Source organism: Tricharina praecox, assembly GCF_024521635.1.
Source record: "Tricharina praecox strain CBS 144465 chromosome Unknown BZA05scaffold_23, whole genome shotgun sequence".
In the NCBI taxonomy this organism is placed as follows: domain Eukaryota; kingdom Fungi; phylum Ascomycota; class Pezizomycetes; order Pezizales; family Pyronemataceae; genus Tricharina; species Tricharina praecox.
Window position 1 is genome coordinate 166,870 of NW_026250425.1, and position 25,159 is coordinate 192,028.

A 25,159-nucleotide genomic window follows, 5' to 3' on the forward strand; every position below is an offset into this window, starting at 1 on the left:
GCGAGGGGCTAGCTGCCGCAGTAGCGAACGAACGGGAACGAGCGAGCGAATCCCACCGGAGACAAGAATCCTCTCGCTTCAGCTTCACCCGTTGCCCCGCTGCCTCTCGTCTACTGCCATTCCCGCCGACTCGCGCCTCGTCTTTGCCACGTCCCGAACGAGATACCGGGGGGATCTATTGTGCCTTGAACACGTCCGGAGAGCCTGCCCCGCGCCACCGAACACCCCGCCCGCCCTTCGTCGATATCGCCAGGTCTGCAGGGAACGCCACCTCATCTGTTCCCCGTCTGCACTCGGTACGGAATGTCGATTCTACGGGTACAAATATCGAGCCTCGACTGCCATACACACCCCCGGAGTCCGTCCGGCGCTCCCCCATGATCGCGCTCACGGCCAGTCTTGCGCAGTCGGCACTCGTACCGACGATGGGCTGCCTGAGATGAATGTCTATTGTCAGCTACTCGGGGTACATCCGACGTATCCTGCTCCACCCAATCCAATCCACCCGACTCGACTCGGCCACGCGGTGCCAACACCATCCCTCCTTCGTTTCCGTGCCGCTCTGGAATACACTCGTCCCCTAGACTGCGCTGTGGATTAGGCCCCGCGAGCGAGGATCGTTTGGCTGAAGCGGAAAGGCCTCTGCGGTAGAGGTTGGCGTACACCTCATATCAAGCACTCGGTGTCTTCCGGATCGTTGAGAAGAGGCCGAGTGTCTATGGACTGTCAACAATCGCAGACGGAGGGTACGGAGGGACCAGCTTACCTACCTTGTCAGTGCGTGTAGGTATGTCTAATCATCTCAGAGCCTCTAAACCGTAACCCTCTGCGGTTGTGAGCAGAGACTTGCGCCGAAGGATTGAAGTCGAATTTGTATGCTGACCGCCCACCAGACACATCTACAGACTTCCGATCGTTCCTTCCCAGCCAACCGATGATCACCAGCTACCTACCTCAACACATTACAACGCACCGCTGGACGTCTTGTTCCGACGTCCCTTGTTTCATGCCAGTCCGGAACAAAGACCGTCGATAGTACAACTATGGAGACGAATACAGCACTCATTGAGGACTCCTCGAGCGAGAGAAGCTACGTTTGCGCCAACAAGTCTTATCTCCCGCCTCCTTCTCTACCTCAATCCGCATCATCACCACCACCACTACCCTCCTCACCGGCAATCCACCATGTCCACCATGTGCACCCTCCGTGCCCGCAAACTCCACCGCTACCTCCCGCCACCGCCCGCCGCGTCCTCATCATCCCCGGAATAGTCCTGCCACCGCTGCCTCGGCGTTTTCCGCTTCTCCCTGGCGCTGAACCGGTGCGAGTAGGCGCGGCACCGGTTCTGTTGACGCGTGAATCGGAGTACCGTATGATTATTACGGGTGGGATAATGGAAAGTGTCTGGTCTGGCAACGTGGTGTGGGAGAGGCTGAGGGAAAGGGAAGGGATCTATGATGTGGAGTGGAGTGGCTTGCTTGGAGAGGGCGGGATGGCGGTGGGCGGGAAGGAGTTGCGGGTTTTGAGACGTTGGCGCCAGATGAGAAGTGTGCCGGAAGTGGCGGGTGGAATGGGGCGTATATGGTGGATTCACTACTCACTGCTATCGGAGTTGGATCTTGCTGGGTGGGCTTTGCCCGAGCGTGGAAGAGCTGCAGCTGAACCGCCAGATGCAAGTGGAGAGAGCTTAAAGACGTGGATTGAGAGCTAATAGCATTGTTTTGAGATTGTACACACTGTAGTAGCATCATCTCATCTCGTCAAGCTCAATCTATTCAGCGCCATAGCCACCTCCCCGAGTGATACCCATGACCCGGGAGTGTCCAATCCAGCCAGGTAGCTCATCCCTAGTCAACTCCCCGCACCTCCGCGATGCGGCTCCAATTTTGAATCCTTCGCCCCACCACCACCGCACCACCGACCGTCCCACCGCCGCACCAGCACCAGCACCAGCACACATCAACCCACGCACGCAGCACGCACGCAATGCTCACACTTCACGTCTGGGGCCCCGGCTTCGGCCTGCCCAGCATCGACCCGCACTGCCTGAGCGCAATCGCCTACCTCCAACTCGCGGTCCCACGGGGGGAATGGCAGATCATCCCATCGAGCAATCCGCACCTATCGCCTAGCAGTGCGCCCCCTCCCTTCCCTTTCCCCTCCTCCTCCTCCCTTTCTCCCCCGCCCACTGACCCCAACCTACAGAAACTCTCCCCGCCCTGCAACACAGCACCGTCTGGTCCACAGGCCTTCCGCAGATCCTCGACTACATAACGCAACTATACCCCTCTCTCGCGCCGGACTCCCTCTTTTGCGCGCGGGAGCGCGCGCAGATCACCGCGTTCACGGCGTACGTGCAATCGCGCGGCGGCGAGGTGGTGGACCTGTCGCTGTACGCCGACGAGAAGAATTTTACCGCCGTTACGAGGCCGGGGTTTGCAAGCTTGCTAGGATGGCCCGAGTGTTACTACTATCCCACCGTTGAGAGGAGGAGGGCCAGGGGCAGGACGGCGCATTTGGGTGTTGGGCTGGGAGGGGCGGGGGATGGGGAGGGGGCGGGGGGAATGGAAGTGCTGGGCGAGACGCCGGGGGAGCGGGCGGTGCGGGCTGCGCGTGCTGGGGGTGGGGCGGGGGGCGTGGAGGGGGAGGTCGGGCGGACGAAGCGCGAAGTGCAGCTTTCGCGGGTATGCGCGGACTTCCTCTCGCCGCTGGCACGGATGGTCGCAGACAGTCCGGGGCCGTTCTGGTTCGGCGCTGCGCCGAGTAGTCTCGACTGCTGGGTGCTGGGGTATCTCGCACTGCTCTTGATCCCAGATATGCCGCAGGACTGGGCAAAGAGCGCGGTGCAGCGCGAGCCCAGGCTCGCTGCCTATGTGCATGATATGCGCGCGAGGCTGCTGGAGGGTGTGGTACTGGGGAGGGCCGAGAGGGGGGATTTGCCGTGGCTCGGGGGAGTGCTGGTTGATGAAGTTAGGGGCTGGGTCGGTGGCCTGTGGACTCGAGGCGACGAGGAGTGGAGGGATGATGATCCTATGCTGGAGGAGAGGAAGCGGCGCGCGGTACTGGCCAGGAGGAGGGAGTGGTGGAAGAGTCTGGGGTTCGTGCTGGGTGGCGTGGCGGGCATGATGGGGTATGTCGTTTGGAGCGGGATTGTGGCTATTGGCGGGAGTGGGGCGGAGGAGGGAGAGGAGGTGGTGGTGGAGGTGGAGCAAGAGGACGGGGAATAGATCTAGAGCCAGACGACGGGCGATGGGGATCGTTGCTGTGCTGTGGTGTATGAATGTATGTACTTGTATCGATGGGCTGTACGAATATGGAATAACATGTACTGGTATCTATGGGCATTCAATTGCGACTCTGCTACCTACTACCTACTCTGAGGAGTAGTGCTTGGCCGAGGGAGTGAGATGCAATTGTTGGTGAGTTGCTGAGAGTGGCCGAGTCACCCGTGGTGCATTTGATTCGAATACTTCCGCCCAGACCTCCGCACTTTCTCAGCCTCGAACTCGTCATCCCTTCTAGCGCCTTTCTGGAAGCCGCAATCCCCATCCGCAGAGTCGATGGAGGCTGGGGATGCCGGGCGTGCCTGCCGAAGCCCGTCGCCTCCCATCGGCGTCTTCTTCTCTGTTTCGTTTGTGATTTTTTCTCGCTGCCGGAAGACAGCTCTCCGGTTGTAGCGAGTGGGGGTTGTTCCAACCATGCTGATTCGGGAAATGCTCCCGTCTGCAGCTGGTCCGTGCCCCTCGGCAGAGCCTCAAAGCTGTGTGCTTGGAAACGTTGGTTGCTGTTTATTTGTGGACCCCTTCCCTGATTCAGTCGAAAACCTCGAATACAGGTTAGCGTGCTGCCCCTCCTCCTCCTCTCCTCCGTCCCTCTGAGACCTGTTTCTCTTCTCGCTCTCTCCCTTCCTCCTCCATCCCTCTGCTTCCTTCTTCGCCGCCTTCTCTTGTACTCGTCAACCTCTTCCCCCATCTGAATCCATCTCGTTACAAGTACGAGCTCCATAACACTTCAATTCTGTACACCAACAAACATAAAAAAACAACATGAACATGATTCGCTCCTCTCGTCTTGTGGTGAGGTATGTATCCGCCTCTCCTTAGTCTCCTTAGTCTCCTTAGTCCCCTATGTCATCCTCTTCAGTGCCCCGTAAATAATCGTCAGCTAACATTAACTTATTCCAGCTACAACGTTCTGAGCGTCAAGCGTCCGTACGTCGCGGCGTCGTTGACTTCAGCTGTAATTCCCGCCTCCTACAACAGGTATTCGACCTGCAGTTCTAATCGCATTCCATAGGCTCTTTTTGGAGTCGGCGACATCGTCTCGCAGCAGGCTGTGTCGCGCAAGGGCCTCAAGAACCACGACTTCGCCAGCACTATGCGCATGACTCTTTACGGCGCCTGTTTGTAACCATTTCTCTCTCCGCCGCCTTCCAATCTGACTCGCTCCCGTAGGCGTCTTCGGTCCGGTCGCTACCGCCTGGTACAAGCTCTTGGAGCGCCACGTCGTCATCAAGGGACAGAAGTTCGCGACCGCGGCTGCTAGAGCTGCCGCTGACCAGACGCTCTTTGCGCCCGTTGGAATCGCTGCCTTCTTCACTTGCATGACCGTCATGGAGGGCGGCGACATCAAAAAGAAGCTCGCCGAAAAATGGGAGCAGACTCTTTACACCAACTGGAAGCTTTGGCCCTTCGTGCAGTTGGGCAACTTCACTCTGGTGCCTTTGCATCTTAGGCTCATGGTTGTGAACGTCGTCTCCATCGGTGAGTGAACTTCAGAATTGTCAGTATGAGTATGAAGAGGGTATTTACTGACAGAAATAGGTTGGAACGCTTACTTGGGCCACGCCAACTCCAAGACGGACGACACTCCCGGCTCCAAGGAGGTTTCTCGCATCGAGGAACTCACCGACGAGGCGGCCACCAAGATCAGCAAGACCGTCAAGGCTTGAATGAAAACGACGGCTCTCACCCGGATAGGACAAAACCACTCTTTGAGTGTTGGGTGTCGGAGCTGCGAACTCGATCTGGAATCAGATGAAAGTTTCATTTTCGCTTGTCTGTTTGCTTCACGATAAAATGATGGGAGGACTTGTTTCTGGTACACCGTTTACTTCTGCATGGATTTTACACTTGGTCGGCTACAAAGGCGTTGATGGTCATGGGACTAGATGAGGCTGATATTTGTTGTACTTAGTTTCTGTCTGCTTTCTTTGTTCTGAGTTTGCTTCAATCTTCCGGGGCTCGTTTCTTTACTCCATACCTAATACCCTAGATAGAGCATTGTGTTTGTGTCTTGACGATGCCAATGGTGGCGACATGAGGATTGGGGATTGTCTGTGTTTTCGTGTCTTACTATCTGTTTGTGTGTGTTTCTGTGTTTTTTTTGTGTGTGTCCCACTTACTTCTCTCGCGGTTGGCTGTATTCGCCGCGGCTCGTGCGAAGCAGAAACATCTGCACGTTTCAAGATCATTAATCATGTGTGCTCACTCGTGACAGGCGTTAATGTGATTGGCTGCATAAATCGATTTGGAGTTCGAGGGTTTAAGTATTTTTAATTTTGTTTATTTTTGCCCTCCCCCGCATCAATCGACCCTGCCCACCCAAAGCCAACCACCAAAGCCGCAACACACTTTTCTCTCTACAAACCACATTAGAGCCACCACCACCACCCTCTACCACCACCTCCGCCGCCACTACCTCCGACACCCTCACATCCACCATTAACCCTCAACCCACGACGCACCACCCACGACCCCGCTTCCCCGCCACAACACATCACACCACAGTTCACGCAACATGGCTACTCCCGCCGCCGCTGCCGAAACCGAGGCGTTCGAAATCAGAGATGAGCAGCGTCCTCTCACGGAGATCCCGATTTCGCCGCCGAACGGAGAGGCCGACGAGGCTGCCGACGGATTGAAGCCCACTGAGCAGCTGACCGTCTTCCACTCCGCCGACAACTTCAACGTTAAGCACCCGTTGATGAACAAGTGGACCCTGTGGTTCACTAAGCCGCCGTCTGGAAAGGTATGTTGCAGACTATGTTGCAGACGGGGGAGGATGGATTGGTGAAGGCGTGAATGTGTGCTGACTGTTCGGTGCAATAGGGTGGTAACGACTGGAGCGAGCTGCTGAAGGAGGTCGTTACTTTCGACTCTGTTGAGGAGTTCTGGGGCATCTACGTGAGTTCACTCTACTCTTTCACCCCTCTACAACGGCAGTGATGGATGGCGGGGTGAATGGTGCGGCTGACAGCGCGTTCGCACATGCAGAACAACATCCAAAAAACATCCGAGCTCGCGCTGAAGTCCGACTACCACCTGTTCAAGCAGGGCGTCCGACCGGAGTGGGAAGACGAGCAGAACATGAACGGAGGCAAGTGGGCGTACCAGTTCAAAGACAAGCGCGCGGTGGCCATCGACGACCTCTGGCTCCACGTGATGCTCGCCGCGATCGGTGAGACCCTCGAGGCCGACGATGTCAAGGAGGTCATGGGCGTCGTCGTCAATGTCCGCAGGGGCTTCTTCCGCATCGGCGTCTGGACTAGGACTACGGGCGTCAAGGGCGGAAACAAGGACTCGCTCAAGGAGATCGGAAAGAGGTTCAAGGAGGTGCTCAAGTTGGCCGAGGCTGAGAAGGTCGAATTCTCGGGACACACCGATGCGGCGCAATCAGGATCCACGAGGGCCAAGCCGAAGTTTACGGTTTAGGGAGGGAATGTAGGGGACGCCGGTGCTGCGGGTTGGGATACTCGAAGGGTATCTTAGCCTTCTCCGGGAGTCTGTATCTGCAATTGCTGTTCCTTATTTTCTTCTAGTCTTGTTTCCTAACTTTGTGTGGCCGCTCTTGCTTCCCTTTACCCTGATCCTGCCGTGTTTCTTCCCGTTCCAGTTCCTGGTGTTCTGATCTCGTGCTTGTATTTCTTGTTCTTGTTGTTCTTTTTCCTTTTTTTTCCTTTTTTCATTTCCATTTCCATTCGACGATGACGATAGACCGAAGCCGGGGGGCGGGGGAAAGGAAAGGAAAGGCTTCTGTTCACGCGCTCACCTGATGATGATGAAATGGGGGGAGGTATGCTACTGGGGGCGTCTCTTCTACTATGTGTATCTAGGAGGCATTGTGGGTTCTGGTTTTGCGGGTTTTACGTACGCATGATGGGTATTCATTCTTTGCTCCATTGCCATTGCTAGTGCACTTTGCTTGGCTTTGCTTTGCTCAAGGAATGGTGGGATTTCACATAATTACCTGTGACGGTGCATATGATACTGCTTGTGGTGATTTTATGTGATGCCGTGATGGGATAGTCAATCGGAGGAGGAGGAGGAGGAGGAGGTAAAGATCACGAAGAATTGTCCATACCTCTCTCTATAACTGGTACACTGCCATCGCTCCGCCCGCCATCGGCCATCATTCCAGTCGCCGTTTAGATCACCGTCTCCGTCTCCGCCTCCGTCTCCGTCCCAGTCCCAGTCCCAGTCCCGCATGTCCGCTGCCCGCTGCCCACGCCCGCGCCCGCGCCGGTGCCCGTGCCCGTGATCACTCCGCCAAGGCGCTACACGGACCACGCTCCGCAAGGATTGTTGCCAGATGATGATGAGCTCTTTCTCGCTTCCTGCATGATACGTAGAGTCTGAAAGTCCCAAAGTAAAATGCTCGCTCGCGCTGCTCGGTAGATAGAGAGGGAATCCCAACCTCCTCTGTATTTTTTTTCTCTCTCCAGAACGATAAACGATAAACGAGCAGCACACCCTTACTTTACCTGAAGGCGCACATATCATAACAAACGGCACACTTTACACGATACGAGACGAGACGGATAGAAGAGACGACACGAGACGGACAGGATTGAAAACGAAAGAAAGAAAGGCAAGAGCGATTGAGACATCATGAAGTGAGTGAGAGCGGCAGAGCGGCAGAGAAGGGTGTGTCCGTGTGTGCGTGTCTGTGTGTGTTACTGACGGTGGTGAACATCGCAGGTTCGGCCAGCAACTCCGCACGTCCCTGATCAAGGACTACCAATACCACTACATAGCGTACGACGACCTAAAGTCGGAGCTGAAGACACGGCTGTCAGCGCACAGCCAATGGACCGAGGACGACGAGAAGGCGTTCGTGCGGGTTTTGGAGGCCGAGCTCGACAAGGTGTTCACGTTCCAGAAGGTCAAGAGCGGGGAGATCGTGCGGCGCATCAAGGTGTCGCAGAAGGAGGTCGAGGATGTCATCAAGCTGCTGGATTCGCGACGCACTGGGGAACAGGCGCCCACTGAGGAGGACTTTGAAATGCTCGAGGAGGACCTGAGCGATATCATCGCCGATGTCCACGATCTGGCAAAGTTCACGCAGCTCAACTACACGGGCTTTCAGAAGATCATCAAGAAGCACGATGTGAGTACACCACACCCTTCTTTTTATCTGCCCGTTCGGGGATGAAGAGGCTAATTGGGTTAGAAACAAACCGGCTGGACCCTGCGCCCAATCTTCTCCGCGCGCCTGAATGCGAAGCCGTTCTTCCGTGATAACTACGACGAGTTCATCGTCAAGCTCTCGAGATTGTACGACCTTGTCCGTACGCGTGGGCACCCGACGCAGGGAGACTCCTCGGCCGGTGGCTCGCAGCAGAACTTCGTCAGGCAAACGACAAAGTATTGGGTGCATCCGGATAACATCACGGAGCTCAAGTTGATTATTCTCAAGGTGGGTAATTTGTGAAGGGGGGAGGATGAGGGAGGCATGACGGCTGACGGAATTGTTTAGCATCTTCCCGTCCTGGTGTTCAATGCCAACAAGGAATTTGAGAAAGACGATGCCGCCATCTCGTCCATCTACTACGACAACAAAGATTTCGAGCTGTATCTTGGCCGTCTCCGCAAGGACGAAGGCGCCGAGGCTGTGCGATTGCGTTGGTACGGAGGAATGGAGACGGAACAGATCTTCGTCGAGCGCAAGACGCATCGCGAGGACTGGACTGGTGAGAAGTCCGTCAAGGCGCGATTCTCATTGAAGGAGAAGAACATCAATGCCTTTCTCCGCGGCGAGTATACCGTTCAACAAGCCTTCGAGAAGATGCGCAAGGAGGGAAAGAAGAGCGTGCAAGAGATCGAGTCCCTTGAGGCGCTTGCGAGGGAGGTGCAGTACACTGTGCTTGCCCACAGGCTGCAGCCTGTGGTGAGGAGTTTCTACAACCGCACGGCGTTCCAGCTGCCGGGCGACGCCCGCGTGCGTATCTCGCTCGATACAGAACTTTCGCTCATCCGTGAGGATAACTGGGACGGCAAGCAGCGCTCAGGAAAGGGCTGGCGCAGGACTGATATCGGAATCGATTTCCCGTTCAGTCAGTTGCCAGCGGCAGATATCGAGCGTTTCCCATACGCCATACTCGAGGTGAAGCTGCAGACACAGGCGGGACAGGAACCACCGGAGTGGGTCAAGGAACTCACCTCTTCCCATCTCGTCGAGGCCGTCCCCAAGTTCTCAAAGTTCATCCACGGATGCTGCACGCTGCATCCCGACAAGATCGATCTTCTCCCCTACTGGGCACCGCAGATGCACATCGACATCCGCAAGCCCATCACGCATCGCTTCGGCATCGAGCGGCCGAACCAGAGCGCATCCGTCTCCACATCCGACGACCCATCGGATACCGAAGATGAAGACGACGCCCCCTCGGCCACCCAAACCCCCGCCAACGGTGCCGAGCCGCGCCTCATCGACATCACCGAATCCAACGGCAACGGCCACACCACCACCGCGGTCACGCACCAAGGCGGCAACGGCGTAATGGACGAAGAAGAGCGTCTCGCAGTGGACAACCAAGAGACCGAAGACTACCCGATCTACGACTCGGAAGCCTCTGACGACGAAGACGACACACCGCTGCGCCGGCGGCGCCAGCCGGGCCTTACCAAGCGTGTGCAACGCGCCGGAACCTTAGCCCTCCACTACCTCAGCTACCTCATCCCGCGTCCGCGGTCCACCCAAGTCGAGATCCCGACGCTCCTCTCGGGCACCGTCTACGCGCGCAAATTCCGGGCACCTCCGGGCAAGCGCATTTTCGTCCCCGTGCGCGTGGAGCCAAAGGTGTACTTCGCGGCGGAGCGCACGTTCCTCTCGTGGTTCGAGTTCGCAATCATCATGTCGGCGGTAGCCACGACGCTACTGAACTTCGCAGCGGACACCACCGGCGCCCTGCTCTACGCCTCCCTCGGCTTCACCATCACCGCAGTCGCAAGTCTCGTCTACGCCGCCGGATTGTATCTCTGGCGCGTAAGAATGATGCGTGCTAGGCGCGCCGTGGGCTACCATGAGAAATATGGACCTACCATACTCTGCGTGCTCATGGTGGTCGCCATCGCGGTCAACTTTGTCGGCGCTATGAAGGGGAAGGTCGGCGCGCCTGGGAAGGTGGGGAAGTTGGAGTTGTAGATATGGATATGGATGGGGATGAGACAACTAACTGCTTAACTGCTTAAGTATGCGTATGCGTTTGCGGTGAATGCTTGGTTTTGTTTTGTTTTGCGTGTGGTTGTTTTTTTTACTTGCGTGCGTGCGTGAGTGTGTTTTTTTTTGTCGAGTATTGAGGCTATGATGGAGATGGGAATTGAATTGATGGGGTGTTTCTCGTAATGATTTCTCGGTGCCGACAATGGTGATACATGCTGGTCATTGGTCACTGGTTATGAAGTTGCGGATTTTGAGGTAATTGCCTACATAATGCTTTTGCATTGAGTGCGTATTTACTTGCGTGAGTGCGTGAGTGCGGTTTTTGTCGAGTATTGATGCTATGAAGGAGATGCGAATTGATGGGCTATTTTCGTAATCATGATTTCTCGGTGCCGATAAAGGTGATTCATCCATGCGGCTGATGAAGTAGTGGATCTTGAGTAATTGCCTATATAATGCTTTTACGCTGAGTGCCGGTTTGCTTGTGCGTACTCCAGTATTGATGCTGGTGCGTGGATGGATTGATGCGTGGATGCATATCCTATGCATATCAATCCTATGCAGTCTCGGCGATGTCTCGGCGATGTCTCGGCGTTCGAAAAAAGCGCAAGAGCACTCGGCGTCGGAGAAAAAAAAACATTTACAAATCGCACTCAAATTTAGTCCATGGTGCATTATAAAGACAAACAAGTAAAGCAAGCTAAGAAACGTAGAGCAACACAACAGGTAGGTGTCTCTAAAACCAAACAAACAGCTAAAACCGAACGCCTAATCATGTCCCAATCCTAATCCCAATCCCATTACACCGCCTAAACAACTTTTTATCCTCCCAATGTGTGCTCAATCAGTCTACACAACCTTCCATCCACCTGGAGCATGCTCGATCCTGCCCCTCTCCTTCATCTCGACAAGAAACTCGCCGAGCTCCTCATTCAACCACCTAAAGCCGCCTGGCACCAGCATTCCCAGCATCATTCCGATTCGATCTCCATTCATAGCACCGCCATTGGTAAGCATGCCAATAACAAACTGTTCGACGACCTGGCGTTCCCTGGCCTTCTCCTCGTCGATGATGTCCAGATTCTCGGTAGCATAGTACGCCTGTTTCGCGGGTGAGGTCGCTTCATCCCCCTTCCTGAGGCTCTCAAGCACGGTGTACCATCCCGGCGGGTCTTCACGCAGCACAACTTTGTCGGTCCAGAAGGCTAAGGCCGGTCGAAGGAGGGACGCGGGCATGTTGAGTTCCTGCTCGAGCTGCTCAAAGGCCATGGTCCGGGGCTCATCGTCAAGACTATCGTTGTCATTGAATGCGTGAATGACTGCGGCTTGGGCGGGGGTCGCGTCGGGAACGACGATGACGCGGTCTTCGAGCTCTATCTCGAGAGCGGCCGTGCCTTGGGACAGAAGCCATTCGAGCTTGCGCTTCTTTTTGAGGCGTTCAAAACCCTCTTGGTAGGCCTTCATGGCTTGTGTGATTACCGGCGGAAGGCGGAATTCGTCTTGTTTCAATTCGGGCCAGAATAGGTGCGAAAGGACTTTAGCGTGGAAAGGAGGAAGTTGGCCGAATGCCAGTGGTGCGGTGCTGCGGGCCATTTCACGGATTACGGAGTCCTGTCGTTTCGAGTCGCGCATATCCTTCAGCATTACGTCGCAGTTCTGCGTGGGTGGTTCTCCGAAGCGCAGTTTCAGCAGCTCAATAGTCCGGATTTCCTTATGAAAGTCGTAGACCGGCTCTGCGAGAAGTCGTGCGGACAGGATGTTCTGAACTTCCTTGAGCCAGACTTCCTTACTCTCATAGAGGGTAATTAGAGAGCCCACGACGTCAAGTCCCTTGTTGCGCCTGAACTCAGGACCAGCATCGATGGGATCCGGAACCCAGTTCATGTCGTCGTAGTCCATCTCTTCAAGGCCTCCAGACGTAGCATTGAGTGCGGGTATACCCTTCCCCAGCTCCGTGGCAAGTTCCGATAGTCCCTCTTCGATATCTGGTCCTACTAGTGATTCGGACATTATACCACGCACTATGACGCGTACCGTATCCTCACGCTCGCGCAAGTATCGGCGGATCCACTTGGATACCCGGTCAAGGAGAACACCGCGGGGATCCAACACGGTGAACGCACGGATCAAACGAACATACGCTCCGAGAACATCTGAAGTTGCTGCTGCGGGGTGAAGTATGCGGGCACTGAGTGCTGCTGAAAACGTCGCGGTGAGATGCGCTCGCGTCTGAGGAGTGGAAATGTATGTCTGTGGGCTGTTAGTCCAGATCGCTTGAGCGCCACGCCACTGTGCGCTTACCTTCAGGTCTTCAACACCACCGAGACTCTGGGGCCAATCCACGATGATATCAAAGAGCTCATTCACTCGGAGCCTTCCAAGTCTTCCTATGGCGATCTTCTTCCATGTCTCAAGGTCCTCCCTACGTCTCTTCTGTTCCTCCTCCATGGTCCGAACAAAGTCCAGATCCATCCCTCCTCTCCTGCGCTTGTCTATACTCTCTCTAGTTACTCTCAAGCTCTCTCTAGGAGAAAGCTTGTCGAGCCTGACATCCCCAGCACCGTCGAGATCGTTCACTGTAGTGCAGAATAGTATATCGACGATCAATCGCGCGAGGGTATTCTCAACCCAATCTTCGAGTTCCCGGCCAGCAATGCTAGGGCTTCCCCAGCGCTGTGCAAACGTTTGGCAGATGTACATTGTGATGAGGGTGTTTATGACTTCAGCAAACACCCTCTCACCCCTCCTTCCTCCACCACCAACGCCAATTCTCTCCATAAGTTCCCACAGCTTGAGAACCTTCCGTCGAGCCTCTGCCTGCGTCCCCTTGGGCTCCTTCTTGTAATGGTCAAAATCCGGGAGTCCGTCGAGCTCCGCAGGAATGATGGGAGTACCCTCGTCTGTAGCAATAATAGAATCGCCATCAAGGTCCGTCTCCGTAAGAAAACTCTGTGGCATTCGGTCGTAGATTGCGTCGTCTGCCTCAGTGGTATTTCCACTGATGATGGTGCTGGCCTCCTCCTCCTCGGCCTCCTCCTCCTCACTCATCGAGATACCAACTGAAACTCCGCAAAGTTCCAGGAAGACGGTGTAGACTAGTTCGCTCCATGCCGGGTCTGGAAGCGAATAGGACATTATAGAATTGAGCGATCTGAGAAACAACCTAATCCGGGGATCATTTCTGTTCACCTCCTGGGTCACATCCTTCTTCTTCATCCCCCTTCTTGGCGTTTTTCTCGGAGAAGGCTCGACGATCTGTACCTGTACCAGGAAGGTTCTGAACTGGTAGAGGTAAATCGACTGTGCGCCGGTCAAAGTGTTGAGGATCTTCTCTAGTAGTGCTGCCGGGTCCTCGGGCTTCTATTTTTCACAAACCAACAAATTAGCACAACCCCTTCCACACACACACACACACACACACACCAAACAAGGGCAACTTACGCTAGGTATATCACACTCCTTCTTCACCCAACGCATAAAGTGTCTTCGGACCTCACACGTATACCACTCGGTAAGATTCTCCCTTCCTTGAAGATTACCATCCTCATTATTGAGCATGAGGTACCTGATGGCCTCAATCGCTTCTTTTGGTGGTGTACCACGGATCTTCATCCATTCCCTCACTGTATCTGGTAGCGGAGCATCTGGAAACTTCAAGAATGAAGTCGTGGTCTCCCATGCGCGTTGTTCGCGTGCGTGCAGTACCGCCGGACTTGGCAGAAGCGAAACGGCGTCGATGGAAGGAGACGATAGCGGGAACGGGTGGTGGCGGGTGTTGTAACCATGTGACGGAGTTGGTGGGGCAGGTGTTGGTGGGGCGGCAACCGGCGCCGAGGGGTTGGTTGTACCTGGTTTGCTAGGTAGAAAAACTGATTCGAACAAACGTCGGCGTGTCTCGGCAAACGTTAGCACGTTTGTTGGGGAGGCGACCGACATCGCAGCTAGTGTGATTGTGGTGGTTGTGACCAGTGATGGTGAGTGAGGTGTGTGAGATGTGAGGGAAGACGCGAGGATGGTGGGGTATTGTCGAAAGTCATTCCGCGCGCACAAACATTTGGCACGCTAACGTTTCACGTGATAATTTTCAAGTTGGCTGACATCACTCGCACGACATAATTCCTTGTGAGAGTACAAACCCTAGGGTAAAATGCGTCACGCCGTATAGAGCGGGGAGGTTTTGCGGGGAGGGTCGACTTGCGGGGAGGGCTGGGAGACCGTGAAGACCGTGGAGACCGGGGAGAACGAGGAGAACGAGGAGTGTGGGGAGAAGCGGGCTCGGTTTCCTCAGGCGCAGAGGGGAGGATATATATGGGGCAAGCAGCAGTATCTAGAACCACAGCAATCTTAAGCAGCAGTTCGCGCTCGTATAGATGTTTAGGTCAGCCACATGAGCTCCTGAAAGCCATACATTGTCAACGCCGGTGGATTAACTATGTCCTTTTGTAGCCGTATCCTCGACCATCCGGTGGTTTGTTTGTTTATCCTTGATTGCATGCCACCTAGGTAGCTGTTTGGAGGTAGGAAAGTACGAGTAGGAAGCGCTGGTGATATGGACACGGGGCCTGGCCGCGACACAGAAGCGGAGGACTTCGACCATAGCCGATCGCGGACGGGGGGCTTCAATCTCTGGAAACGCCACCTCAACTTGAGGCTTCCCATTAATGTGGAACAGCTCAGAGGACCATGTCTCTAAGGCAGATACGGCGAAGTTTTGTGATCCCGGCTGAAAGGTTGGCGCTGTACTCAATATTGGGGGTGATCGAACTTCGTACTAGAAATCAAACATCACGACTCTCTCAGCGGTCAGACGGCTAATCGCTGGGACCATCTGTCCAGGAGGATTGTCAGAATCCTAACAAACATGGTTCCAATCAGGCTTCGGTTACTACCTATCTCACGGTGACCGAGGTCATTCACCCACAATCACTCGCGTTGGTGAGTACTGGCCTAAATCGACCAGAGTGTAGCTTTCTGACATCAATGAATGAACAAAAAAAAGTGTAGCTTTCTGTCGATGATTAAACCAAATTTTTTTAGCTTTTTGTCCTGATTGGCACATGAATGTAACAACCCATGAAGGATAGTCGCCGATGAATTCAATCCTGACATGCGACAGTTAGTCTTTTATGTAATATACTATATAACCACAATGCCGCGGCCGTTTTGAACCGATGATAAGCGGTTCTAGAACTCACTCTCTGGCCGTTAACTATGATCTTGTCTCATTTTTGTGCTGCGATATAGAGCGAATTGATTATTGAACGACCTTGATATTTGGCTTTGTGAGCTTCTCTTTCGCTTGTTGCGGTTGCTTCTGGCTGAGCCACTGCCTGGAATCTACTCTAGCCAGTTATGGCCACTCGCGGTAGCACACGCGTCGTTTCTTCCGGATGTGCTAGGACGTGGGAAAAAGGAGTGCGCAGCGGACAGTGGACAGTGGTCGCTGGTCGCTGGTCACTGGTCAGCTCTATTCAGCTCGTCTCTCTCTACTCTCTTTCGCTCTCTATACCACCCGCCATCACCACTACCACGGTCACGGACAAATTCCTCTCGCATTTGTCAATCCACGCGTTAACTACAGCTAGCTGCCTGTGCTCACGCTCACCGGTACTATCAAGCGCACCACCGCCTTCCCGACCCGGTCAAAGAATCCCAGATCCTACTGGTTGCGTGCCTACACATGATCGCACACCGACGATAGACGCGAATCCACAATGCGCATCGTCTCCACCGTCCTCTCTGCCGCTCTTCTGTTCCTGTCCGCTGTCGCCACAGACGATGGCTCCACCAAATCGGAAACATTCGACGAGACCAAGTATAGGCTCCAGCCACAGCTGCTGATTACGCCGATAACGCATCCCAATCTTTTTAGTGTACGCGGCCCCCGTGCAGATAGCTTCCTGGAGGAGCGAGGTAATGGCTTGCTCACACGGTGCGTGGTGTAGTTTACGGGCCGATGGCTGCGCTCCCCAACGGGTCATCCGCACTGGCCTGCGTACCACTCGACGCTATGGCCCGGCAACTCGGTGACGATCCTGGTGTTCGGTGAGAAGGCAGAGGTGAAACTGCTGCCGAAGCCACAGGGCCCGGTGGAGCATTACTCGTTTGTAGTATCGGTGGACGGGGGAGCGGGCGTGCGCTACAATATCGATAACTTTGATACGAGCAAAATCACTAAGGAGGGCCACCGCATTCCGATCGAGTTCGAGGCTGCGAAGGAGACACGCGGTGAGGGGGAGAGGAAGATTTTGAAGCCACATACAATACGCCTTACCAGTATCCCCGGCACGCCCATCAGCTTCGAGGGTCTGCTGGTGGAGAATACGCAAGTGGTGCAGGGGCACGAGTGGATCGAGAAGCAGTCGCTACGACCGACCATTGAGTTTATCGGTGAGGGGATCGACGCCGAGCGCCACGGGGGTTTCTACAGGGCGGATAAATACACTCCACCGGCGGGCGCGGCTCTCGAATCGCCTGTGGACGCTATCTTCTCTACTCTGCACTACAAGCTCGGAGAGCGGTTAAGCGTGCGACATTCGCACTTTTCTGCTGGAACATGTCTCATAGGATACTGCGACAGCCGGCACCTTCCGGGACTGACAGAACAGTACTTCTACACTTCCCCGCTGGACTTCACTGGCCACTCCCAAGACATCAAGGATAAGTTCGACCCGCGACACATCGACAACCTGGTGACGCCCTGGCGCTTCCCCAGCACATCAGTTTCCACGAACCCCGTCAATTACGTCGTGGTTGACGTAGGAATCCAAGATATCCTCATGAGGAGCCAAAACGCGGACCTCTACACGCGCACATTGACCATCTTCCTCGCGCGTCTCCGTCAACAGGCGCATCCAAACGCAAAGATCCTGGTGATTGCCCACCGTGGCGCCCCACATCCCGATAACACCATCTTCGAACCGGACTTCACCACCACTTCTCTACGACTGGGCCTCTACACCTCCACACAACGCGCAGTCGCCAAGCTCGAGGATCCGGGCGTCATCTTCACGCCCGTCTATCTCGGTGGTGGCAAGGACCCGCAGGCAGCATACCTCCGTGCTATGTGTCCGCATCTCCTGGCGCCCGTTGGCGTCCTCGCGAAGACGAAAGCTGTGTTCAGAAAGGCGCAGCACATGAATAAGATGCAAAGAGTGTGTGTGGAAGTGGTGGGTGGAGGCTCAGGAATGGGCGGTGATACGGTATTCATGATCATCATCATGGGGATGTGTGCGGCCGGCCTTTACGTTGCGAGGAGTACCGTCATCGGTGCGATTGCGGCGGTGGTCGGGAGGAAAAGGCTCGGGATGGGAGAGGAGGAGGGTCGGCTGTTGGGTGATGAGCCGGGGTCAAAAAGCAGCATGAGTAAGTAGAGAGTCGAGTAGATGTTATTTTGTCTGGAGTTTTTTTTCTTGCCATTCGTTCCATAGCGGAGAGGTACCCTATTACATGTATCTATGTGAGATGGATCTGAAAGTTCAGTGCCATTACTCTTGATGTGATATTCTCCCGAAGGTTGAAATGAGAAGCCGGCCGGGTAGGCTTCCAGGAAACAAGATCGGGACTTCCACTGATGATTCACACTGCCGGAAAGTAACAGCAGCCAATTGTGTAGGACTTCCTACAACACGGGATTCACAGCACGTTATATCGCGATGATCGCGATAACCAATCTGCATGATTCGATAAGGACTTCTAAGCCCGTCATAGACAGTGACTCGCTCGCCTGAACGAGCAAACAACCCACCAAATTCCACTCTTCTTTTCCTGTCTTACCTGCGCATCAACGAAGCTTTGTGACAACACTGCTTCCACGCTCGCTAAACTCCTACCTAACGACCAACCCAACGACGAAAGATGGAGAGTACTGACCAGATGAGCAGGAAGGAAAGGTTGAGGGCGCTGGACAGCCCCTCCGCTGGACACCTAAGAAGAGCTTCTAGTGAGCCTGCCATGACCGCCAGCATCGCAGAGGGAATCAAGGACCTCCACGTTTCGGTGGAGGAAGACGGCGAGGAACAGGAAGTTGTTGGTGCGAAAGGTCAGTTCTAAAATATGCGAATTGAACGCCCAGGAGCTTGATGTTACTGGTATTGACCCCGAATTAGGTGATGAGACACCGGCCGCGGCTTCGGCGGTGAGTACTTCCGACCACGGTGGTGATGATGTGGTGAAGGAAGATGTCAAGTTGGAGGCCCCGGTTACTCCTATCCTGAAGCCCACCGAGCCCACGACTCCCGTGCCAGAGTTGGGGACCGTCACGCCCACAAAAGGTAACAGGGTTATTATCGAGGCTCCCAAGACGCCGGTGCGTGCCACGCCGGTGGGAATCTTGAACAAGCCTCTTCGATCACCTGTCACTCCGACTCCGGTTCGAAAAACTCCTGGAGATTTCAACTTCGCCAACGAACATACGACACCTACCCACACATCTCTCGAAGACTTCCTCTCCAGCCAGAAAGTGCTCGAGATGCTGCCACCACCCGGAAACGACAGTCCGTTCAACTCTCCCATCAAGGCCGCTCCGGACATGAGCACTCGGGAAATGATCACGCTTCCGGTTGACATGGTCATGAATCTCTGCGCCCTTGCCGGCGTGTTTGACCCCACGTCTGGCAATCTAGCTGCTTCGGTCGCTGCTGCGAAAGCTGCTGGCGCCGGACCGCCAAAGCCTGGTGCTCACGCTCAGACACCTGTGTCTCACGCTGCTCCCGCTCGGGGTGCAGCAAACACCAATAAATCTGCTGCTACTCCGACTGATAACTGGGGTCCTCATGGTTGTTCTCCCCCTTCCTCCCCCCTCCATCGCAATCCGCATCTAACCAACCGTTTCCCAGGCCCTCCCCGCGAGCGTAGGCTGCAGATCAACAACGACCCCCCCACGCCCGTATTCCAGCCGGGAGGGAACAAGCCACCTCTCGTGACGCACACGCTGATAATCCACCCTCTTCCTTTGGACCTTCGCATCCGCGACCTGATCCACTCGCTGACGGCACCCGGCGGTTTGCGGCAAGTGCACTTCGCGCCGCTCCGCCCGCCGCCCGAGCGCCGCTCCTCCAACCCCGAGGTCCAGGCTGCCGTGATCACCTTCTGCGACGCCGAGGGCGCCAAGGAGTTCAAGAAGTACGCTGACCAGCATGGCTTCTTCCTCTCCCTGCGCGCGCCGCACGGAAACCGCCTGCTCGACAGCGACGAGTTCTCCGGCGAGACACCGTGCGGAATCCTCCAGAGTACGCCTGATAATAAGGGGGTTAAGCGGGTCTACCTGGTCAAGAAGCATCTTCCGCTGGTGACGGTGCGGTTCTGGGGCCGCGACGTGGAGGGCAAGAAGCTCACCGAGGGCGCCGGGATCTACAGGGAGGTCGAGGCTCAGCTGCTCAAGTGGTTCCTGCTGGATGATACTTGGTTCTGCGATATCGAGAACGAGATCCTGAAGGGCGCCTCGAGACAGCTCAAAGTTCTGTGCTCGCTCGACGTCGTCCTGAGGGAGCTGGAGCACCTGCGTTTCTCGCCCTACGAGGGAACCGGTGGTGGCACCGTGAGTACCCCTTCCCCCCTCCTCCCCTCACTCCACATCCTAACCCGCCCCACCACCCAGTCCTTCGAATTCGTCAACCACGCCAACACGGGACCTGGCCGCAACACGAAGTCATCGAAGCCCGGCACTCTCGGCAACAGCAACACCAACACCTCGGTAACTCTGCGGTTCTTTTCGATCCGCGAGTGCGTGATGGCGAAGCGCTACTTCGACCTCCGCCGCGGCTTCGAGGGCAAGGCGTTTTTCGTCCGTGATTATGCCGACCGCGAGATCAAGCATTTGCAGTGGGATCAGTATGCTAGGGTCGGCGAGAACGGCAGGGATAAGCGTAAGCGGTTAAGGAGTGACTTTGGTCTGGGTGAGGCGGATGGCGGGGAGGAAGCCGCTGGTGGGGATGCGGGTGGTGACGCTGCGGGTGGAAATGCGGGTGACACTGCTGGTGAGGCTGCTTGGGACGCTGCTGGTGACACGGCTGGCGAAGCTGCTGCTGATGACGGCTGGTGATGCTTAGGCGTTACATACCTCTCCCCCGTTTGATCTTCTAGTTCTTTCTGGATAACGCGAATTAACGACTCTCCTCTTCCGCACTGGTTTTTTTTCTTCTTCTTTTGTTTTGTTTGAGCACCTTCGCATCCGGCTGGAGTAGGTATGTGGCATCGTGCTCAATGTAAGGTAGGTAGTACGTAGTATTCGGTCTCGTCCATGGCTGTGAGAATCGTGAAGAACCGAAAAGTAAACGTTGGAGTTGTCATCCATGGCGGTAAACGCGCTGAACTATTAGGTTTAGGACATCTATGTATTACCAGCGTGTGTTTTGGCCATGGGGGGTCCGTACGACTACACATCTTCCCTGTGGGGGCTATAGTAGTTCGTCATGGCCAGCCGGGCATGCCAGGGGGCCGGACAACAACGGACGTCACAGAATATCTTTGTTCGTGAGCTGTCGTTGGTAGGTATCTCATCGGCATTGCGTACTCTCTACATACATCTCTGCTCCACTGGTAACTACAAGATATATAGGTAACATTCCCTACTCTCACCTGCTCACGCAGGCCCAGCCTCGCCCTTAACGACGACATGCCACATCGACACGGCAGCCACATCCTTCCCCTGATATACAGCCAGGAGCTTTTCCGTCAACTCAGGCGTCTGACTGCTCCTCCAGTCATCATGCGCCTGCACCGAGTCCCAGCCAACCAGGGAGACGATAGCGCGCTCATTCTCGATGACGGTAGCGGAGTCGATTCCTTTGAAGCCGGGAACGCCGTGCAGCGCGTCCTTGAGCGCGCCGGCGCGCGCAACGTGCGAGCCGTGGTCCGCGTCTGCCGTCAATGTCACTGTGATCCATTCCACCACTGCGGCAGGCGGAACGGTGACCGTGGAGTGGATCAGAGCCGGTGTCGCGAAGGTCGTGAGGAGGGTTACGAATGGCCCGTACGCGGGCGAGGCGATCAGCGCCTCGTGGTGCGCGAGGGACTCCCAGCCTGTGTGTGCGCTGTCAGCGCTGATCAAGCCTGAGGTCGCGCCCCAGAGGAAACGTACGGATCAACCAGTGCAGAACCGTTGGGTCCTCAGCCTGGAACCCCCACGTGATGTGCTGGAACCCCGGCGCCTTGCGGAGGGTGTTGTTGATTGGCGCGGCCTGCTTTGCGAGCGCTTCCTCTTGCGAGACGGTGATGCGCAGGGTTACGAGCTCGAGGACGGGGGCGGGTGCGGTGGCCATCTTGATGTCGGTGGTGGTGGTGTTTTCTAAAGGTTGAGAGGTGAGGGGAGTTCGTTTGCACGGTGCGGGGGGTGTGGAGATGCGGAAATACGGGTTTATGTAGGTATGCACGACGATGGGCTTTCGGAAGGCCCGACAGCCATATATGACGCTGCCCCGCTGTCCCCGCGCCGGGTGCGCCGGTGGTGCGCTATGTTAGCTGGATATGCCGGCCGAATGATGGTGCCTTGGCAGCGGATTTAGAGGAGTTGCGAGGGTCGGATGGCATTGGTTCTTTGGTGATGGTCGTCAGCGGAAACAGGACAGGACGGGATGATGTTTGTTGTTTGGAGGTGGTGGCCAGTGGAAACAGGACGGGAATAGGACACTCGGACGTGTAAAACAGTACATCTGATCTCGCGATACGAGATCGTCAAATCCTCCAGCAGACAAGCTTTTTGAAGCGCCGTTTTTAGTGGTGGATCCCCAGGTTGCAAATCAAGTTAACGGCATGGATAGTCTTCTATACAGCGATATGGCTTATCGATATCGTCATATGTAACTTTCCGTTTCCTTGACGTTGCCATTCGCCAAAGAATTCCCCGCGCCTAAGCAGTGTAGGTAATGGCATTACTCAGGACACATTTGTAAGCCCCCATTGAACCCCCGGCTCCACCTCGGCCATTCGAACCCCACCACCTCCACCACCATCCGGTAGCCCAATACGGTACTCTCCTCCAGACGCTTATTCGCTATCCGAATCGCTGTCTCCAACCTGTGCCACCCATCCACATTCAGACGCCGAATCATCGCTCTCGGTGCACGAAAGTACTTTAGCATCCTGCCGGCGGCTGGCGTGTGTTGAACTAACTCGCAGGCGTTGCTGGCTGCCGGAAGATTGGGAAGCAAAGGGCAACTGAGACGCACGGGGATCTGGAGAGATGGAGAGAGAGGAAGGGGGCCGGGTGGAGGTTGGGGTGTGAATAACGACTCCATTGTTGCCGTTATTGTCATCTCTATAGCCCGATTCATCATCGAAATCCGACAGGCTGTCTTCACTCCGGGACGTCTCATTATCATTGTCTTCTACAGCGTGTCCGCGCGAACCACCAGCTAGCATCGACGTCGAATTGGTCGCATTGACAATTCTGTCGATAATCTCCTGCGCCCCGCTGCCCGCGCACACCCCGCTCTCAAGGTGCTGCGCCCACGCCGACAACGTCGGAAACGTCTTTTGGCAGGAGGGACACTGGAAGACGTCGCGGACGATCTTGTGGACGACCGCCATGTGCTGCTCGTACGCATCTTTGGTCCGGAACTGCCCCTCGCACTCGTCGCAGAAGTTGCGGACAACCACAGCGGCCGGGGCGTCGATTTCCTCCGGGTCCACACACGTATGCTCCCGCAATGCGCGGCCGGTTGCAAACTCGGCATCGCAGATGGTGCAGCGGAACTCGTGAGCATGGAGGGCGGAGGTGGCAAGATGCCGCAGCAGTGCCTCCTTGCTGACGAAGGTGCATGAGCACGGCTCGCAAGACGGATGTTCGCTGCGCAAGTGGCGCTCCAGTCCGTCCGTGTCGCTTCTGAACAGTTCATCACAGAGATGGCACTTCTCCGTGTGCCGCGCTGAGTTCAGGTGGATTTGCAGCGATGCGGGGCTCACGAATGTGCGATTACACGGCTTGCAAGAGGGATGTGCCACGCGCATGTGCCGCTTTAGGCCCTTGGTGCCGATGGTGAACGATTCGTCGCAGATCCCGCACCGCTCCGTGTGGCATGAGGAGTCTAGATGCCGCTGTAGCGTCTCGTGGTCGACGAAAGCGCGAGAGCACGGCTCGCATGATGGATGGGCGCTTTGCATGTGCCGCTCCAGCTCGTTAGTGCCAACGGTGAACGATTCGTCGCAGAAGGCGCATCCACTCTTGTGTTGCGGAGGGCTTAAATGGGGTTGTAGTGATAACTGGCTGAAGAATGTGCGACTGGACGGCGTGTAAGAAACATGTGCCATCCGCATGTGCTGCTCCAGCGCTTTCGAGCTGGGAGGAAACAGTTGTTCGCAGTGCACACACTTCTCCATGTGCCGCGGAGAGTTCTGATGGCTCAGTAGTGCCTTAGCGCTGACGAAGGTGCGATTGCACGGCTTGCAGGAGGGATGCTGCCGCTGCACGTGCTGCTCCAGCGCTTTCGAGCTGGGAGGAAACAGTTGTTCGCAGTGCACACACTTCTCCATGTGCCGCGGAGAGTTCTGATGGCTCAGTAGTGCCTTAGCGCTGACGAAGGTGCGATTGCACGGCTTGCAGGAGGGATGCTGCCGCTGCACGTGCTGCTCCAGCGCTTTCGAGCTGGGAGGAAACAGTTGTTCGCAAAAGTCACACTTCGCCATGTGCCGCGGAGAGTTCAAGTGCACTTGTCGCGCTTCGGCATCGCTGAAGGTACGATCGCACAGGTGGCAGGACAGGCGTCGCGGGGAGGCTATGACGAGTTGTCTAGAGCTGACCGTGATGTTTTTGTTGCGGGCCTTGGAGCTGCGGTGGTTTGTCGTATTGGCGTGGTCTTCCAGCGCGGAGGCGGTGCTGAAGAGTCGGGTGCAGACCCCACATTGAACCATAGTAAATGCGAATACAGATATAGCTTTCGATCTGATATGGAGGAGTAGGGTATAAGATGCAAGCAGCAGTAGCAGCAGCAGTTTGTGGAGGAGGAGGAGGGGAAGCTGTCCGCAGGTTTATATGGAACCGGGAGCGACAGCAGCGGGGTTTACAGTGTACAAGACATTGGAGGGCAACCGTGCACAGCCCGTCGTCACGTTACAAGACATGCGGCGGACCGTGTGGCGGCGGGATCTAACGAGATGCGTGGTCGGTGCTGCGTGCAGATATGTTATCTACCATGTAAATACCGGTGTATACATATCAGGAATGTCTCTCCGTGAAACTGCGCGGACGGCTAGGTGAATTCTCCAAGGACTTTGCGGTCAGACTGGGATCGGAGAAATGTTCGAGCTGGAGACGCAAGCGTGTACATAACTACAATCGGTGAGAGAAGTTCCGGTGGTATTGCTTCGCCCATGTGCGCTGGCTATGGGACCGAGGACTCGAGAAACTGGGGCTCCGTTCTTCACCGGAGATGATATTGCATTGCTATTTACCCACTTGGGTGCGTATTCGGGCACTGCACACGCCTATTTGCTGGTACCTTGGCCGGCGATTGGAGGATGTGAGAGTCGGGCACGTTCGTTCGTTCAGGCGGGGCTCCCACAGCCTTGAACGATCAGCGGGGCTATGCTACTGTAGGTAAAGTACCGGTAGCTATCGATAGTTCGCCAACCTAATCTGATCCGCAGATCATCCTGGCGGGTATGTAGATCGGCCATTGGCCGCAGACGCGCTCCCCTCCGCCTTCCGCTGAATGGTTTCCATGCATCTCTCTCGAGGCGAACAAGGCATCATCACTACTCACACGGCCGGAAAGAATA

The 25,159-nt window shown here is 55.7% G+C and overlaps 10 protein-coding genes across 10 annotated transcripts; 5 read left to right on the top strand and 5 right to left on the bottom strand.

Annotated features, from left to right (window-relative positions):
- The first annotated feature begins 1,871 nt into the window (after positions 1-1,871).
- On the top strand, positions 1,872-3,295 carry BZA05DRAFT_458120 (outer mitochondrial membrane transport complex protein-domain-containing protein). The gene is made up of 2 exons (XM_051487594.1): positions 1,872-2,135; positions 2,207-3,295. Exons 1-2 carry the CDS (start codon positions 1,988-1,990, stop codon positions 3,226-3,228), a joined length of 1,170 nt encoding a protein of 389 aa, XP_051336885.1. The 5' UTR covers positions 1,872-1,987; the 3' UTR covers positions 3,229-3,295.
- BZA05DRAFT_133698 (uncharacterized protein) lies at positions 3,295-4,240 on the bottom strand. Its single transcript, XM_051478822.1, has 2 exons — positions 4,181-4,240; positions 3,295-4,082 (listed from the first exon to the last, which is right to left on the bottom strand). The coding sequence occupies exon 2, from the start codon at positions 4,004-4,006 to the stop codon at positions 3,362-3,364; it is 645 nt and encodes a 214-aa protein (XP_051336886.1). The 5' UTR covers positions 4,007-4,082; positions 4,181-4,240; the 3' UTR covers positions 3,295-3,361.
- BZA05DRAFT_406292 (uncharacterized protein) lies at positions 3,803-5,443 on the top strand. Its single transcript, XM_051484494.1, has 5 exons — positions 3,803-4,082; positions 4,186-4,240; positions 4,298-4,403; positions 4,456-4,764; positions 4,825-5,443. Exons 1-5 carry the CDS (start codon positions 4,048-4,050, stop codon positions 4,950-4,952), a joined length of 633 nt encoding a protein of 210 aa, XP_051336887.1. The 5' UTR covers positions 3,803-4,047; the 3' UTR covers positions 4,953-5,443.
- Positions 5,444-5,581: 138 nt separating this feature from the next.
- BZA05DRAFT_133701 (translation initiation factor eIF 4e-like domain-containing protein) lies at positions 5,582-7,011 on the top strand. The gene is made up of 3 exons (XM_051478823.1): positions 5,582-6,031; positions 6,112-6,186; positions 6,277-7,011. The coding sequence occupies exons 1-3, from the start codon at positions 5,801-5,803 to the stop codon at positions 6,712-6,714; spliced, it is 744 nt and encodes a 247-aa protein (XP_051336888.1). The 5' UTR covers positions 5,582-5,800; the 3' UTR covers positions 6,715-7,011.
- A 628-nt stretch (positions 7,012-7,639) lies between these two features.
- On the top strand, positions 7,640-10,793 carry BZA05DRAFT_377228 (vacuolar transporter chaperone 4). Its single transcript, XM_051481834.1, has 4 exons — positions 7,640-7,895; positions 7,981-8,389; positions 8,453-8,698; positions 8,759-10,793. The coding sequence occupies exons 1-4, from the start codon at positions 7,891-7,893 to the stop codon at positions 10,424-10,426; spliced, it is 2,328 nt and encodes a 775-aa protein (XP_051336889.1). The 5' UTR covers positions 7,640-7,890; the 3' UTR covers positions 10,427-10,793.
- Positions 10,794-11,293: 500 nt separating this feature from the next.
- On the bottom strand, positions 11,294-14,056 carry BZA05DRAFT_447326 (uncharacterized protein; the record flags this gene model as incomplete). Its single annotated transcript, XM_051487149.1, has 3 exons — positions 11,294-12,694; positions 12,746-13,804; positions 13,886-14,056. 3 exons carry the CDS (start codon positions 14,054-14,056, stop codon positions 11,294-11,296), a joined length of 2,631 nt encoding a protein of 876 aa, XP_051336890.1.
- A 2,102-nt stretch (positions 14,057-16,158) lies between these two features.
- Positions 16,159-17,817, top strand: BZA05DRAFT_341530 (uncharacterized protein; the record flags this gene model as incomplete). The annotated part of the gene is made up of 2 exons (XM_051481004.1): positions 16,159-16,317; positions 16,390-17,817. The coding sequence occupies 2 exons, from the start codon at positions 16,159-16,161 to the stop codon at positions 17,815-17,817; spliced, it is 1,587 nt and encodes a 528-aa protein (XP_051336891.1).
- A 226-nt stretch (positions 17,818-18,043) lies between these two features.
- BZA05DRAFT_406302 (uncharacterized protein) lies at positions 18,044-19,249 on the bottom strand. The gene has a single exon (XM_051484495.1). The coding sequence runs from the start codon at positions 19,016-19,018 to the stop codon at positions 18,371-18,373; it is 648 nt and encodes a 215-aa protein (XP_051336892.1). The 5' UTR covers positions 19,019-19,249; the 3' UTR covers positions 18,044-18,370.
- A 1,490-nt stretch (positions 19,250-20,739) lies between these two features.
- Positions 20,740-22,141, bottom strand: BZA05DRAFT_133772 (uncharacterized protein). The gene is made up of 4 exons (XM_051478824.1): positions 21,797-22,141; positions 21,525-21,731; positions 20,818-21,466; positions 20,740-20,751 (listed from the first exon to the last, which is right to left on the bottom strand). Exons 2-3 carry the CDS (start codon positions 21,703-21,705, stop codon positions 21,027-21,029), a joined length of 621 nt encoding a protein of 206 aa, XP_051336893.1. The 5' UTR covers positions 21,706-21,731; positions 21,797-22,141; the 3' UTR covers positions 20,740-20,751; positions 20,818-21,026.
- On the bottom strand, positions 21,966-24,586 carry BZA05DRAFT_133787 (uncharacterized protein). Its single transcript, XM_051478825.1, has one exon. It carries the CDS (start codon positions 24,290-24,292, stop codon positions 22,430-22,432), a length of 1,863 nt encoding a protein of 620 aa, XP_051336894.1. The 5' UTR covers positions 24,293-24,586; the 3' UTR covers positions 21,966-22,429.
- Between the last annotated feature and the right edge of the window lie 573 nt (positions 24,587-25,159).